Source organism: Passer domesticus, chromosome 1 (genome assembly GCF_036417665.1).
Source record: "Passer domesticus isolate bPasDom1 chromosome 1, bPasDom1.hap1, whole genome shotgun sequence".
Taxonomy (NCBI): Eukaryota; Metazoa; Chordata; class Aves; order Passeriformes; family Passeridae; genus Passer; species Passer domesticus.
Genome location: NC_087474.1, coordinates 8,835,693 through 8,852,452, shown reverse-complemented (window position 1 = coordinate 8,852,452; position 16,760 = coordinate 8,835,693). Strand labels below are relative to the sequence as shown.

Sequence of the window (16,760 nt, the reverse complement as noted above, 5' to 3'; positions counted from 1 at the left end):
GCTTCCATCTCCCTCCCCTACTCTGTGAGGTTCCAACTCCAAGTGTGTCTGGCATTCTATTTTCTCTGTTTGGTCTTAGGTGTGAACACAACTCTTGTCCAGCTCTCAATGGAAGTGCCTCTGAACCTCTGCTGTTTATTCAGCACTTCTCTCAATGTGCTCTTTACTACTGCACTTCCTTTATTAATATACCTAATTTATTTTTGGCTAGAAAGCTGAGAGATAAGGACCCTTACAACTGGTTGACTCACCCTTATGTATGATCAGACATTTTGAAGTCTTACCTTCACCTGTAAGCTAAGTCAGAGTGAAGCTGCCTGTACAGATACTGTATAAGGCTCCAATTCCTTGGACAGATTTTGCTGATTCTGGAAGAGCATTGGCTTATTTCCTTCATCCAAAGCCTTTCACTGCCTTTTGTTAGAAAATGCTATTGCTCATCAAATTTGTCATCACTGTTCCTGACTTGTTAAAATGGAAGAAAACTAATTTGGGAAAAACAGTTTCTGTTTTCATGAATGAAAACAGAAACTCCCCTACTCTGTGAGGTTCCAACTCCAAGTGTGTCTGGCATTCTATTTTCTCTATTTGGTCTTAGGTGTGAACACAACTCTTGTCCAGCTCTCAATGGAAGTGCCTCTGAACCTCTGCTGTTTATTCAGCACTTCTCTCAATGTGCTCTTTACTACTGCACTTCCTTTATTAATATACCTAATTTATTTTTGGCTAGAAAGCTGAGAGATAAGGACCCTTACAACTGGTTGACTCACCCTTATGTATGATCAGACATTTTGAAGTCTTACCTTCACCTGTAAGCTAAGTCAGAGTGAAGCTGCCTGTACAGATACTGTATAAGGCTCCAATTCCTTGGACAGATTTTGCTGATTCTGGAAGAGCATTGGCTTATTTCCTTCATCCAAAGCCTTTCACTGCCTTTTGTTAGAAAATGCTATTGCTCATCAAATTTGTCATCACTGTTCCTGACTTGTTAAAATGGAAGAAAACTAATTTGGGAAAAACAGTTTCTGTTTTCATGAATGAAAGCAGCTCCAGAAGGTTCACAACATTACTTTTCACGTGGCAGGAGGACAGGAATTGTCCTTGCTGATCAGAACATTTAATTTCCTCAGTGGCCCAGCTGTTCTCTGTGACTTTCTTAAAAATGTTTCTGCATCCAGTGCTGGTAGAGTTGTGGTGTTTTGTTTATGCCTTCACCATCACAGCAGTGTCATCCTGGGATGACACTGCGCTGGGCAGAGCTCGGTGCTCTGCCCTCGGTGAGGGTGCTGGTCACAGGCTGCTGGCATTCTGGACTGCTGCCTGAAGGCACACCAGAACAGAATGGGCATTGCAAGAGTGGAGGCAGGTACGTGATCCACGTGTTCATTTGTTCTGTGTTTTTTCTACAGTATGAATAAAAGTAATGCTTCAATTCTGTTTAATAATTACAAATCTTAAATGGCTTTTTCCATTTCACCTATGCATTTTAAAATCAAAGATGTAATTTCCTTTGGATTTGATGATTTTTGAGGTAGCTCTTAAATTGTGTATTCTTCTGGCCTTTGAGTTCCCTTTGTTTTTTCCTCTTTTCCCCTCCCCACAGGGAAGAAGACTCTTGAGTTTTTTGTTCAGCTGGAATGTAAACTTCATTAAAGTGATACATGGAACTGTTAAAAACCAATTGCAGTTCTTTTCAAGGTATGCATCCCAGTTAGAATACTTAATTAGTAAGAGCTTGTCTAAAATCTTGTTTATCTCACTCTAAAAATACCTAGTGTATTGAAAAATATATCAATATCCAGAAACCTACAAATCTTGTGAATATTACTGCTATATTGTTTCAGCAACTTAATTTAATAGTAGCTCTGACATGCCTGGGTGTACAGTTATAGGAGCAGTAAATGTTTATTTGCCATTAGCTAAAGCAAATGACTTTGGATAGAAATTGGACTGCATTATTTGCAGTGCTGTGAGGGTTGCAGGTCCATTTCTCCTTTTGTAGGGTGTTCCTGTTTCTTCCTACAAGCAATCTCTAATTTAATTTTCTAGGTTTCTATATAAGACATTCTAATAAGAAGTGACTTGTATGATAAATCATAGCCTGAGAACTTGGCTGATGGATGAAAAATATGGAGATTTTTTTTCTTTGATTATTCAGTGAAATATTGCTGAAGTAATTCTATGTATTAAAATCAGAGGCTTTCTAATGCCTTCATGTAGAATAATATATTTCTGTACATGTCTGTAAAGAATGTCAGGCATTCTTCATTACATTTCATTACATAACTGGTAAAGTATCCCTGTGAATGTTTTGACTCTCCCACCATAGGAGGTATTTCTGGTATCCTGTAGTAGTGCTTGTGTTCATTAATTAAGAGTTAACTTGGTAGTTATGGGTGTAGACTTGAAAAAGAGAATTTTTTCTAAAAACCAATTTGATGCACAAAAACAAAACTTCATGTTTCACCTTTATGAATTGTACAGAGGTATGGTTAGTATGCTTTCTTGACTGTGTTTCCTGTATGTTAATACAGATCCTTGGTGGAATACATTTCAGAAGTTTACTTCAGGGCCTGGAAGAAGGTGTCAGGAGAATTCATAGAGGTAACACTATGTTCGAAATTTCATTTGGATAGTTTTGAATTTCAAGGTGGGAAAGACTCATGACTTTCCACTACAGAGAGGTTTCTTTAACAAGCCTTAAAGAATTATTTCCCTGAGGAAAGGGCCTCTTCAGGATTGTCAAGGAGTAACTATATGTCATGCTTTGAATGCTTTCCCACTGAGATCAGCTTGGCTGCAGTTAAACACCTTTAATTCTGCTGCTGAAATATTGTTTTGCACAAATATGCATATTTTTATATTTTTATGAAATGTTTTTCATAAACATACCCGTTAGCTGAATTACTGAAGCTTTTATTCAGTATATGCAAGTCTGTGTAGTTGATAGCTCAGGTATTTATCTAGTTTTTGTGGATTTCCATAGAAAATATTAAAGGCATATTTACAGATCACAACAATGCTAGAGCAAAATTTCAGATACCAAAATACTCTTATTTACCCTGCTTTTAGCTTCTGACAGTTGGATTAACTGTAGATTCTGAAATTTTGAAAATCAGTTGAGGCAGACTGAGGCCCCCAGCATGGAAAAATTTGGGCAAAGCAGAAGCCAAGTAAGAAATAATAGCAGGTACTATTTTCAGTTGCTTGTTTTAAGGAAAAATATAGTTGCTGAATAGCTACAGTACTTATTATTGTTTCATTGTGTTAACAGGAGCATGTGTGTGTTTTACTGTAGGTACTTGAATATAACTGCATTCAGGATTTCATGCATCATGGAATCCATCTTCCCAGAAGTTCTTCTGTTCATCCTAAAGTTAGAGAGGTAAGTTCCAGGAAAGCATGACTAGTAGCATGAAGCAGTAGCATCAAAATGAGATCAGTTGCTATAAAGTGGAAAATTTCCATTTCATACTAAAATACCATACCAGGTGTGGCTGGAATGGAAATACTTTCCTTCCTAGCAGCCTGTGTGGGGCTGTGTTTGGGGTGTGCTGGTGGCACAGCAATGCTCTGGCTGCTGCTGAGCAGTGCCTGTGTGATCTCAAGGCTTTCTTCTCCTCACGTTTTCCCTTGGGAGTGGGCTGGGCATGAGCAAGAAGTTGAGAGGTCACGGCTGAGACAGCTGACCCAAATTGACTAGAAGGATATTGCATGCCATACAACCATTATTCCCTCAGCAAACTGAGGGAAAGTGGGTTTTGGGGAGGCAGCCATTGCTGGGAGGCTGGCTGAGTATTGGTCTGCCTGTGGCAGGTCATAAGTGGTTGCATTTGCATCACTCCTTTGGGGATTTTTGGGTCCTCTTTCCTTCATTTATTGAACTGTCCTTATCTTGACACATGAACTTGCTTTTATCTTCTAATTCTTTTTCTTCCCCACTGAGCAAGGAGTGTGTGCATGGCTGTGGGTGCTTAGCTGTTGACTAGGGCCAACCCACCACACATACATTAAAAATAGTATATTCTGAGAAATAATGTTAAAACAAATTTTAGGAGGAACCTGCTTATAGTGTTTTTGCTGCTCAAAAGTAGAAGGGGATTTTCCAGAGTGCCAGGAATAGTTTTTGCTGTCTGTTGTCTAAGCTTTCTTTACCTGTAGAATTGACCTTTCCATAGATGATCACAGGAACAGTCATAACCTTCTTGAGGCAAACTTAGTAGATGGGTCTGAAATGAAACTTGGCTTTTTTCTTTTTATTATATGTAGGGGATTTATGTAGGTTTATAGGGACAAGCTTTGATTCTAATTGTCTGCCTGTGGCGTTCAGTCATGAGCAGAGCATTTGAAACAGAATGAGAAGTGCACAAGGCTTTTTAAGACATTTGTATTTGATCAATGCCCCTTCCCCTCCCATGCTTCCTCCCAAATAGCCAGACTATAGAGTGTGTACTGTGTGCAATATACAGCTTGACATACCAGTGTGCAGTACTAGAGTGGGTTTTTTGTTTGTTTTGGTTTGGATTTTTTGGGGTTGGTTTTTTAGGGGGTTTGTTCTGTTTTGCTTTCTCATAGCTATAGGATTTCCTTGTCCTGTGATTCCTGATCGATTGAACAGGCTTTTGACAGGGCATTTCATCCTTTTCAGACTCTGGGGCTTATGATCTTGAAAGAGGACAGTGAATAAATATGTCTTTGGGCTGCAAGAGGAGTAGGGCTCGGAATAAATTTGAACTGACCACTAGAGGGTCAGCTTCTTTTCAAATTTTGTGTAATCTTGTATTCTGTTTTCCAAGATCTTCAGGGAATTATCAGTGCTGTATTGGTCAAGGCCAGAAATGTTCAGAGGATGATCTCATCTCACTTTCTGATTAATTACCAACCTTGCACACAACTCAAACTGCTCAGTGTTTCAAAGTGGACAAATTCTTCATATGAAGCTACATTATGTCCTTTCTCATATTCTGCTCTGGTCTTCCACTTTCTTTTTCTTTTCTGCATAATTCAGATACAGAAAATAACAGGATTTTTAGCTAATTAGGCACAGTTTTGAATCCCAAAGAGTGCTGATACTTGCTTTTCATCAGTGCATAAAATATGTATTAGGTTTGTACATGTGTATTTGGGTAACTCCACTTACCAGATAAGTTCCTTTGTTCTTAACAGAGAAAAAGGTTATTTATCTGTAGTTCATAATTTCATGGTTTCAAAGTATTTCTGTCAGTAACTTTAAAAATAATTTTTTATAGTAACAAAAATGAGGTTTTGCTGTGAAATTCTCTAGCCATGTTTTTCTCTTAGTTGTAGATCTTTATATAAACTTAATGACTCTATAAAGTTATAGAATATTATATTTATTAGACTTAATTTTACTATTTTTGAGACTTCGCTAATAAGATATAGGGTCAATTAACATGTTTAGTTTTATAATTTTCATAGTATGAAAACTCTGGTATTACATAATTATGAAATACAACAACCCCTTACCACTTCCTGAGTGCAGAATGTTAAAATGCCTTTGGGGCCTGTTTTATTTGTTTTTTCTTAGATGCTGAGTTATTTTCATAAACAAAGTAAAGTCCGTCAAGGAGTTGATGAAATGCTCTATAGATTGTATCAGCCCATCCTCTGGAGAGCACTGAAGGTAATTATCCTTTTCAGAAAATACAAATGTCTTTCTCCATCTATTAAATTTTGGGTCCCTTCCACATCTTCTGTTTTTATTATTTGCTTTTAAAATGAATGGCCACAAAAACCAAAATGAGTGTTTAGCATCACAGATGTAGCTGCATAACTTTTTAAATTGCAATTAGGCATAGCTGCACAATAATATTCTAATTTGTTAATATAATTTACTTGTAAAATTCACTTTTGTTTACAGGTACCTAGATTGCTTTCCAGGATTGCAGTTGGTATTCTTATCTTCTCAATCTGAAAATTCTTTGTAAACTTGTTTTATCTTTTACAAGATCTTTAGGGATTTATTAGTGTTTTATTGATCAAAGCCAGAAGTGTTCAGAGGATGGTTTAGTCTTACCTGTTTATTAATTACCAGCCTTAGAATACAGCTCAATGAATGTACTGGAGTATTAACATAGGAAACTTTTATTCTAGTTGGATTGTATGGACAGACATTAAGGGTATGAATGTGCACTCAGAAGGAAATTTCTTACTTGTAGTTCTTTCATGGTGTGTGCATGTCCTTCTGTGGATTGCATGCATGGACTAAAGGGGACCCACTGCAGTTTATCTGCTCAGTTACACTCTGTGATCAAGAGGAGCCAAGTTTCCTTCTTTGGTGACAGCTTTTATTTTGTCTGAAGTGATGAAATCCCTGTTGTGGGAATATACACATACAGCCGCGTTAATTTCTGGCAAACATTTACAATTTCATTTATGACTGGTTGGTCACGAGTGTCTTCTCTAGACTGAGAAAGGTATTTGAAATTCTCAATGTTGAAAGTATTCACTATTAACTTCAAAAATTGTTTACAATGGATTTTGAGTTACAGGAAGGAGTTGAGAGCTGTTTGGTTTCAACAGAAGCCTGTGGTAGAGGTGGGAATATGAAAAGTCATTGTTAGCCCATCTTGTTTGGTCTTACATTAAATGTTGGATCCCATCCTTTTAGAATTTGTATAAACAAGGAACCCTCTGGATGAAACATTTATGTCCTAATGCCAGAGAATGATAGCTACAAGGCATGGCTTCCTTTAATTTCTACATTTCTGTCTCTAAAAAGAATAGGAGTTTTAACTGATTTTTGGTAAGTTAGCAAAATACCGTGCTCCATTTTTAAGGGGGTTGCTGCCTGTCAGTGAAGGGTCACAGTCACTTGCCAAAGCCCAGGACTCAAATGTGAGACTAGACTACTTTTTGGAGGAAGATTCTGTCAAACCTTATGAAATCTGCATGCATTTATTTGGAGAAATGTAACAGAAGGTGTGTGATCTAGAAAAAAAAAAAAGGTTACTGATTGATTTGCAGCAAGACAACAGGAGAATTCCAGATTCCACAAGCAGTTAAAATTTTTAACAGCTGCTATTCATAATTTTCACATCACTGATGGTTCCATGGCTAGAACAAATCATATAGTGCTGCATGAAGTGTTTGATGTTTTGAACTGTTGCTGTGGCTCAGAATCACCAGTACTTTAAAATACAGAACTAAGAAGGAAAGCTTATAACAGTTCTTATAACTGTTATGGATTCTCCTCCAAAGCTTGAAATGTCAGTTTAATTTTAGATAACTAGTTTGACACTCCTATTTTAGCCAAATCCCTAATTTAATATAGTGAAGAACAAATTCTGTTCTAGAACATTGTTTATGAAACAGAAAGGACACATAAGGCCTGTTTTACTCCTCCTTCTTACAGAGAGCAAAAATACTTCAGTTGTAAGAATACAATGAGTTCCAGAACTGTTGATGCTGAGACTACTTGATTTCATCTCTGAAATCTTTAAACTGAGCATGCACATTTTGTAATGCAGTTCTGTTTTTCTTCAATTGTTTTGCAAGTAATTAGATTGCACAAGCTTCTGTTGGGGCTTTTACCTGCACATCTTTTATAAACCTTTATCCAACTCTTAAGTTTTTGTATTATAAGCCCATGTATAACTTCTTCATCTTTTTTTCATGTTCTTATTATGAAAAGCAAGTGTCCTACAAACATAAAAGAGATGTGCAGTGATTGGTTGTTAGTATGAGAAGATATATAGATATAAAAATATGATTATTTAATGTAAGTAGTGATTAAGCTATTTCTTATCAAGCTGAAAAAGTCAAGAACCACTCCTCCAGGAATTCAAGCTGTTGAAGGAAGTGACTCTTTTAAAGTGTTTGGTTGCCTTTTCTAATATTTTTTTAACATCCCACACATTTAAACTAACATGTCCTGGGGAAGCAGTGTTTTAAATAATTTGAATTTAATTTCAGAACCTGCAAGACCAGCTAAAATTTAAAAGAAAGCTGTGAAAATTAACTGAAGAAAAAAATAAAATACTGTTTTAAAAGGTTCTGAAATTTCCTCAGAATTGTACAGGTATAATGGTAAAGAAATTTTAGTCTTTTAAATTACTGCAGTCTCTGGCATGGAAAAGTCAGTGTGGATTAAAACTGGCCATGAATTTAAAGTCTTGGGTTCTACCTCTGTGAAGACATTGTACCAGCCTGAATATGCAAATACATTTGGGATAAATTCCAGTTAATTAAAGGAATTTGAACTGTGAGTACTCAGTTCAGAATTAAAAGTGAGCTTAATGGAATTCAGTGTAATGCACTTAAAAAGTGTATGGAAATTAACTTCCTGGAATAGCTATGGTAGACAAGGTCTAGGTTATTGCACAAAACCACATTTGAATTAATTTTCACATGCAATGTTAGTACAGAAGAGCTATTTCACCCTGAATTCACATATTATCTTATGTGTTAAATGTAGACAAGCTCAGAGTTAAAGGATTTTCTACAACTTTGTAGGATAGAATTAACAATTACAATTTTTTCACCTTTAAACTCTTTGCATTATCCATAATAAATAAAGGAAAACACAAGTTCCTAACTAAAGAATGTATGTATGTGCTTTATTTGCTTTTGTAGTATTCAATTTAAAACTCCTAGTAATTTTGTTGGCATGAAGAATTTGGCATGTTATGGTCCTGCTCCACCATATCAGGATTGGTCAAGAAGAGAAACCTAAACCAGTAATTGTTACTCATTTCTGTTGTGTTTTTCTGGTTTTATTTGTCATTAGTTTATTTAAGTCTAAATATTACATGGTTATTGTTATGTTTCTTTTCCCTGCTTTGATCTCAGTGTGCTTTATTACAAGGGAAGAAGATTAGATGATTAGCATAGCCAAGAATTTCCCTGAACTATCTCATCTTGCTGTTACAATTAGGCCTGCTTTCCTTGTTATATTGAGAGCTTTTATTTTTTTGTTGGACACAAAATCTGGACAAAATTTTTCCTTCCAAGTGTTCTTTCCAAGAGAAGTCAGTAGAGGCTCTTAATCACTGCACTGCTATCTCTGATAAGTAAAATGTGGTTTGGTGTTTTGATTTCTGCTTTCTCCTTGAGATGCCTTGAATTTCTTCTGAATGGTTTCATTGCCTGCTCTCTTTTTGTGTCCTTTAAAAGCCCACAGGTTCAATTATCTTTTACTGAATAAGTATCTAAATATCCCCTTTTTCCTTTTTTTTGTGTTTGTGGCTCTACAACTAGTAAAATACGTGGTGGCGTACAGTGAAATTTGTTAAATATGGTAAAATGCTCTGAGGCTTCGCATGGATTTTTGATGAGCTGCCTGGAGCTCCGAACATGGTCCTAATACTCATGTGCAGAGATGCAGAACTGAATATGTTTCTGCTGGATAAGTTACGCTCCAAGCTGTCTGGTACTTAGTTACTAAATACTATTTTCTTGAAGAAACAGGCTTGAGCTTTTCAATTAAATCACCTGTCTCTTGACAAGCAAGTTAAATAATCCAATCTGATTGAATTCAAGTCTTCTGTCCTGAAGAGGAGCTTTAAGATCACCAAGAGAAATCCCAAGTGCTTTTAATTTATTCAGCATTACAGAAATCAGAAGGGCTCTGACTGAGATTCCTCAGGGTCATTGCAGCTGATGTGCTTTGAAAGCTGAACTCAGGTTTTACTGAATGGGCAGAAACATAAGATAAAACATTAAAACTCATATGTGACTTCTAAGTTCTTCCATCCGTTTGCAATTTAATCTCTTCCATCTACTTAATTAAAAACACTTGTTTAAATGTTTGGAGAACAGTATTTGACAGGCTATACCTTTGGATATCAATAGTTGTTCCTTATGGAAAAAATCTCTTTTCCTCCATTGTAACAGGCCAGAAACTCAGAAGTTCGAGCAAATGCAGCATTTTTGTTTGTTGATGTTTTTCCTGTTCGTGATCCCAGTTTTACTGCTGAAGAGATGGACAGGGAAATTCAGAAACAGTTTGAAGAACTTTTTGTAAGTTTTAATGAAACTAAAATGTTTAAAATGAAATTTTTGTCAGAACTAACTAAAAAAAATATTTTTTATGCCACTAAAATGTATAGAATTTCTGGGTAATTGTAGGGGAAAAGAGGTCTGTGGCACAGAAAATACAAAAATTAATTAATATTTTAAATTTCTATAGAATGTTTTCTGCAGATGCTATATACCACTTTAAAAAGGAAATATTTTGGTTTGTTATTCAGTAATCTGTGAATGAGAGATGCCTTTGAAAGATTAAATGCATGAGTAATGATCTTGATCCTGATTTAACCTGGGATTGTGGGGGAGAGCTTCACAGTTACTATGGAAGCACTCAATCAAAGTTCAGTACTGTATTACTAAATACTTCTGAAATTAAGTATAATGGAGAGAACCTAAAAATTTCCTTACCAGCACAGATGGGTGAGAATGGGTGTTTTCATACCCATGGGCAGTGGGTATTTTCATTAAGAAAATGTTTGGGGATTCCTGAGTAGACATCAGATAATTTAATGAATTTCAAAGTTGTTGTGTTGTTCCATAGGAACAGTGATCAGTGTAGACTCATATAAATAAGGTACAAATATTCTTAATTAAGTCATAAATGCAAGACTTGATTTATTTAAAAAAAAAAATCAAAAGTCCAATGAAAAAAGTGGGCCAAGAGTTACCTTAATTTTGCTTCTGATTTAAATTTCCTTGTTTTCTTCATAGTAAAATACCTTGAGGGACTATTAATATTAGAGTTATTTTATTGTATTATAGTTTTCATAAGGTTTAAAAGGTAATGAAATGCATTTTGTTTATGACAGGCCCAGATCAAACAGCAGTAGGGTCACAGTAACCCATATGCTCACAGTATTATCCTTCTGTTTGTTTCAGAGCCTCTTAGAAGATCCTCATCCAGTTGTCCGCTCTACAGGGGTATTTGGAGTTACTCGGATCGTGTCCAAATACTGGGAGATGATTCCTCCAACAATTGCTACTGATCTTTTAAAAAAGATAACTGGAGATCTGGCATGTGATGTAACATCTGCTGATGTTCGATGTTCTGTTTTTAAAGTAAATGCTTTTTTGTTATGATTGTCATTTTTCTATTTTATTTGATGTACAGGTTTCTAGTATAGGCCACTTTAAATCACGGGAATTACTTGTTCTTCAAAATATCTTAGGCAATAGAATTGCTAGTACATGGAGGTTTTGCACATTTCATAAAAGCCAGGTATTTGGAAAACACAAATGTCTTTTGAAATAATAATTGATTGGCTTTCTGGCTCTTAAGGGTTTTCAATTCCAGTTATACACACATTGTTTGGACCCAAAAATTAATTTTTTTAGCTATTAAAAATGATGCTTAGACTTAAATATATGTAGGCAGCTCCAGAATTTCTTACATCATTGGCTTTAAGGCATCCCAAGACATGCACCATTAAAATTTTGTATCCCACTTTGTCTCTCTGAGGTTTGGATGGATATAATTCCACAGGTGGTCTGGTGATGCCTCCTCCCATGCATTGCTCACTATGTTTGAAATAGTTCATCTACATCTTTCTGGCATGTGAGAAATAACTGATAGCTTGGACAGAAAAATGAACTCCCTAGTCAACATTTTCACTTGAAGATTGTGTCTGTGTCAGTTCAGCCTTAAATTGAAGCTGTCATCCTGTTAATCCTCACTTGCTCCACTACTGCTTCATGGGGGAGCTATTCTGGATAAGCAGAAAGTGCTAATTTAAAAATGAATTGGAAAAAAGAGATGTATTTCTAATTTGAAATCAGCATATTTTAGAGAGCTGGTGTGTCCTCAGGCAGAGGGCAAGACCATGGTCTTAGTGTAGGTCTGAAGCTGATTCACTGAACACAGTTCACTCTAAATTTGAAGTAATCAAAGCAGTTTTTGCCAAAGAATATGACAAGAAAAATAAGCATGAGTAGTGTCTCCCCCTGCTTTGTTTAACATGAGAAGTATCACAGTTCCCTTCAACAATTTTTAGCTACAGATTTTTCAGCTCTACTCTTTCTGGATTTGTTTATTTTAGTGCATACCAATAATTTTGGACAACAAACTGAGTCACCCACTCCTGGAACAGCTCCTGCCTGCAACCAAACACAGTCTTCATGACAGTTCTGAGAAGGTGCGAGTGGCTTTTGTGGAAATGCTGCTCAAAGTGAAGGCTACCAAGGCTGCCAAGGTAGGATAATGACACTTGATAAGTAGCAAGGAGACAAAATAATGGCATTTATTTAAAAAATAATAAGTACATTTTGAGACTGCTGCAGTGTTCCTTAAAAAGAAATAACTTGCTTTGCTCTGGTAGCTCTTAATATCTGTGTATCCTGAGTGCTCTGTGGGCCTTTTTTCTCTCTGGATGGGCAGGGGAGAGCAGTGGGTTACAGCCACACTTCCCTCAGCTGCCCAACTCTTCTAAATGCCTAACACATTAATCCAGTAGCTTTTTTGCTTTGATTCTCCTGTTTTTATAATGTCTGTTTCTATTTTGTGGGCACATCCATTTGGATTTTGGTGTCTTTTTATATTGATTTTTAATGTATTTTGTGTTCCGCTGTGGGCTCTTATTTAGGGTGGTACTGTCCAGCCACAGACATTATAGCATCTTTGAGCTCTTATTCCACTCTCTAATGTTAATAGTTTCTTAATTTCCATTTTATATTTTAATTTAACAGTGGTTTTGTCTCTTGCTAAGCCTAGTAAACACATAAAACTATTAGAAAGCATCCAGAGGAGGGCTCTAAGATGGTGAAGGGTGTAGAGGGGAAGCCATACAATGAATGGCTTAGGTCACTTTGTGAATTATTCTGAGTTTGCTGCCAGTAAAGACAGAGAAAAAAGATAATTCTCAATGTCAGGGATTTTTTAGGGGAAGGAAAGATCAGGTTTAAATAAAGAAAAAAATTCTAGTGAGTAGTAGATATTTTTTAGTAACTCCTATTGATTTAAAAACTGTAATGTGTATCTCTGGTAAGTCCTGGGATCACTTTAAACTTATTTTTTTATGGCATTTTTAATAGGATCATCCGTAGTTTGAATTCACAGGGTAATTATCTGACACAAATATTTCTACTCAAGAGTAAAATAAGTTCCTTGGCATTGAAAACTTTGTTTGTTTTAATTTGAAATTGTCCAGCATAATTAATTCAGAATCTTCTCACAAAAACTACAAATGTAGTGTTAAGCTGGCAAACACCTGCATAGTCTTCCTGAATTTCATAGCATTTGATTTCTGTGTTACAAATAAACTAGAGCTCTGCTAAGAATGGGATGCAGTCACTATTTAGTAATGTAAGGTTTGGGATGGTTTTGTAAAGGATGTTGATATATACAGGTTTTTAAGGTGTATTCAGTTCTTGTAGGTAGTTTGGTCCTACTTTGTCCTGTGAGGAGAATATGAAACATGGCACATAATGACAAGAATTGTATTTTATGGTGATATCCTTGTAGAGTAAATAGTTCTTCCCTGTATCTATGGAATTGCCTTAGCATTGCAGGTGTATTGAAGTGGAATTGCTTGAACCATGATATTAGCAGTGAGTCAGAGATACCAGGAGATGTAAAACATCAGCACGGCAGGATAACATTATTGCAGCACTATTTGACCTCCAGTAAACATCGGTGTAAAAATTAAAAATGCTGATGTTTTCCAGGTTGATGTTCTTTATATTTGATTCACTTAATCAAGGTGATGTTTATTTTCCTCTATTTTTCTTTCACTCCTTTGAACATCTTTTTCTCACTTCACAAAGTTCTGGAATATCTGTCCCATGGAGCATCTCCTGTCTCGCCTGGAAGCTGACTCTCGGCCGGTGTCGCGGCGCATCGTGAACCTCCTGCTGAACTCCTTCTTCCCCAGTGCCCAGCCCGAGGATGTGTGGAGTGAGCGCTGTGTCACTCTGATCCAGATGAATCCAGCAGCAGCCAGGAAGTTCTATCAATATGCCCATGAATTCACTGCCCCCACCAATATAGGTAAAGCACAAAACCTTGTGAGCTTTTGGAATTACTGATATCATGCTTTGTAAATGCTTTTATCTTCTTATTTCTGTAACAGTGGTACGTTGTTGATAGTTTTTTGGGGGCAGTTTAGTATAATATTAGTGTGTGTTTTTGGAAATTCTGGACACCAGCAATAAGCACAGCAGGCGAAGTCATCAGCTTTTTCAACAGTGTGGAGATCAAAGCTTTTCATCTCTGTTCTTATGATGCTGTACTGTACACTCCAGCCCATGGTGGTACCTGGTCCTTCTGGTCCCCTTTCTCCCCACACGTACCTTAACATTTTCTCAGTTGACACCTATTTCTCATGTAGAAATCGGGTAGCAAATACCCTGATGCCTTAAGTGATTTGAGATCTTCATGTGAAAGATTATCAGATGTAAACATTTTTTCAGTTTCTATATAATCGGGGTATCTGAGATTTGTGAATCAGTATTTTCAAGCTGCTCAGAGAAAATCTAAAAAGTCCTCCTTTAGAAAGGACTGCTGCTTAGAAAAGTCCTATTGAAACAAGTAAAATCAGGAAAATTTTGTTTCAGAGGAATTCTGTTAAAACTCAAGTAATCAGCATGGAGTGACTTGGGTGAGATGTTCCAACCATTGCCTCTCACTGAGCATCTTGATAAGGTTATGAAATCACAGTTATGAAATCAGCTTGTTGTACTTCCACCGGAGTGGCATAACCCTTTCACTTTTTCTAGAGCTGAGCTTCTCGTTCAGGAGTGCAATGGTTGGGCTACATCTTTTCCAAAGAATGGGAATTGACATGGGGGAATGGGAATTGACATAGGAGTGAAGACTGACATTGGAGGGGATGTGTTCTTGAATGTGGGTCATTAAGTTAACAGCTATGCCAGATTAGATGTAGGAGTTGTGGAAGCTTCCTCTGGTTCTGATTTGATAAGGTGGTGGCTGTTTGTGGGATTTTTAGTGTACTGTTTTAACAATAAAATTACAGACCCTGATAATAATGTTGTCATTTCTTCTTCATACTTGAGTATATAAGACGTGTTCACATTTTTTCCATTTCCTTTACAAGGATTTTTTTTTCCATTTTTTCCTAGCTGTTTCTGGTTCTGTTGCCTAGTTTTTCATACTGGCTTTCCAGCATTGTAATTAGAAGCACTTATTACCAACATTCTTAGCAAATAGTAAATATCTAATTTATTATTACTTTATTTGAATGTAGCTAAATTGATGCTCACTATTCGGCGCTGTTTGAATGCCTGCATCCAGAAAGCAATGAAAAATAATCTTCATGATAGTGGGGAAGATGATGATGATGATGATGATGATGATGAAGATGGAAGTGAAAAGGAGAACAGAAGTGTAAGAAAGTCCACTCTATTCTAACTTCTGGTAACTTCTTTTCAGTGGTGCTTAATGTGAGACAGAATATGGCAGAAAGTCTAAAGGAATGCCCTTGGGCATCTCTGGAATTGGAAGGGGAGAACTGCCATTATTGGATTTTCATGTCCTGAAGTAGCAGAAATCTGGTCAAGTAGCTAGAAGAAGATAGAAGGAATATGAAGCATATTTTAAATTAATAGTTGCCTAAATCCAGTGTTGATTATAAATTGGTTTGGTTTTGCAGTTAAATTATTTTAAAAATTACTATTGCACTGTATGTGAAGTTAGATTAAGACTGAATTGTGGAGTTCCTTTTCTACACCAACCACAGTGTATTTCTAAAGGGTCTAGAAGGATTTTTTTTCTAGTGTCTTTAAAGCCTTATTTTAATTTAAATTTCTATTTGAAAATATAATGGGTAATATAATCTAAATGTTTGTATTTCAGGTGTTGGATAATGTGTTGTCAGTAAATGATGTGGCCAGCATGGCAAGTTTGTTGGAGATCACTGTAATACTCTGGAGAAGCATCCACAAAGTACTAGATCATAATGAAGATGCCAAAGATTATGCTATCAGGAAGTTTGCTTCTGTGCTTCCTGAATATTTTAAAGTATTTAAGGTAAAGAAAGCCTAGATTTTCCTCTATTTTCTCAGTATTTTCTTCAGATGCTTTCATGTTTTATGTCTTTTATCTATTTTTATGGCATTAAGTATTCTTTTTCATTGTTGCTGTAAACTATAAACAGCAGCAATTTTCTTGGAATCCCACAAATGGGCAGAAACTATTCTCCAGCTGCAGTGTTTGACTGATGAATCGTTATCTAAATAGCTCAAAAATACTTATGCAATAAATTGCTCTCCTTGTAAGGTTTTTCTAAGGTTTTATTCTTTTGAATGTTTTGGAACTTTTGGAAAACAGTAAATACAAAAGAGCCATTGAAGAATTAATACTCAGTATACACTGAAGTCCGTGTGTTTTTCTACCCACTGTCCCCCAGACTCTTCCACCAGCACCACTTCTTATGATTCAGCTGCAGCTGAAGCAGCTGCGGCTCTTTTTTCACTGAATATGAGCTGGCAGAGTGCACTTGCAGTCCAGAAAGCCAAACATGACCTGCTGGAGTGAGTCCAAAGGATGGCCACCAAGATGATAAGAGGGATGGAGCACCTTTCCTAAATGGAAAGGCTTAAAGAATTGGGATTGTTAAGCCTGGAAAAGAGAAGCCTTTGCGGTGACCTAATTGCAGCCTTCCAGTGCCTGAAGGGAGCCTGCAAGAAAGACAGAGAGGGACTTTTTACAGGGGAGTGTAATGACACGACAAGGGGAATGGATTCAAACTAAAAGAAAGTAGGTTTAGTTTAAACATAAGAAGAAATTCTTTTTTTGTGAGGGTAGTGAGACACTGGCA

The 16,760-nt window shown here is 36.4% G+C and overlaps 1 protein-coding gene across 3 annotated transcripts in view; it reads left to right on the top strand.

Annotated features, from left to right (window-relative positions):
* NCAPG2 (non-SMC condensin II complex subunit G2) overlaps positions 1-16,760 on the top strand; it is a 46,987-nt gene that overhangs the window by 10,787 nt on the left and 19,440 nt on the right. For all 3 annotated transcript variants that reach the window (XM_064385682.1, XM_064385829.1, XM_064385763.1), the window contains exons 7-16: positions 1,604-1,698; positions 2,535-2,604; positions 3,299-3,385; positions 5,549-5,644; positions 9,856-9,981; positions 10,870-11,049; positions 12,027-12,179; positions 13,750-13,972; positions 15,189-15,328; positions 15,797-15,970. In XM_064385682.1, the coding sequence (XP_064241752.1) occupies positions 1,604-1,698; positions 2,535-2,604; positions 3,299-3,385; positions 5,549-5,644; positions 9,856-9,981; positions 10,870-11,049; positions 12,027-12,179; positions 13,750-13,972; positions 15,189-15,328; positions 15,797-15,970 (1,344 nt within the window). The remainder of the gene's footprint in view (positions 1-1,603; positions 1,699-2,534; positions 2,605-3,298; positions 3,386-5,548; positions 5,645-9,855; positions 9,982-10,869; positions 11,050-12,026; positions 12,180-13,749; positions 13,973-15,188; positions 15,329-15,796; positions 15,971-16,760) is intronic.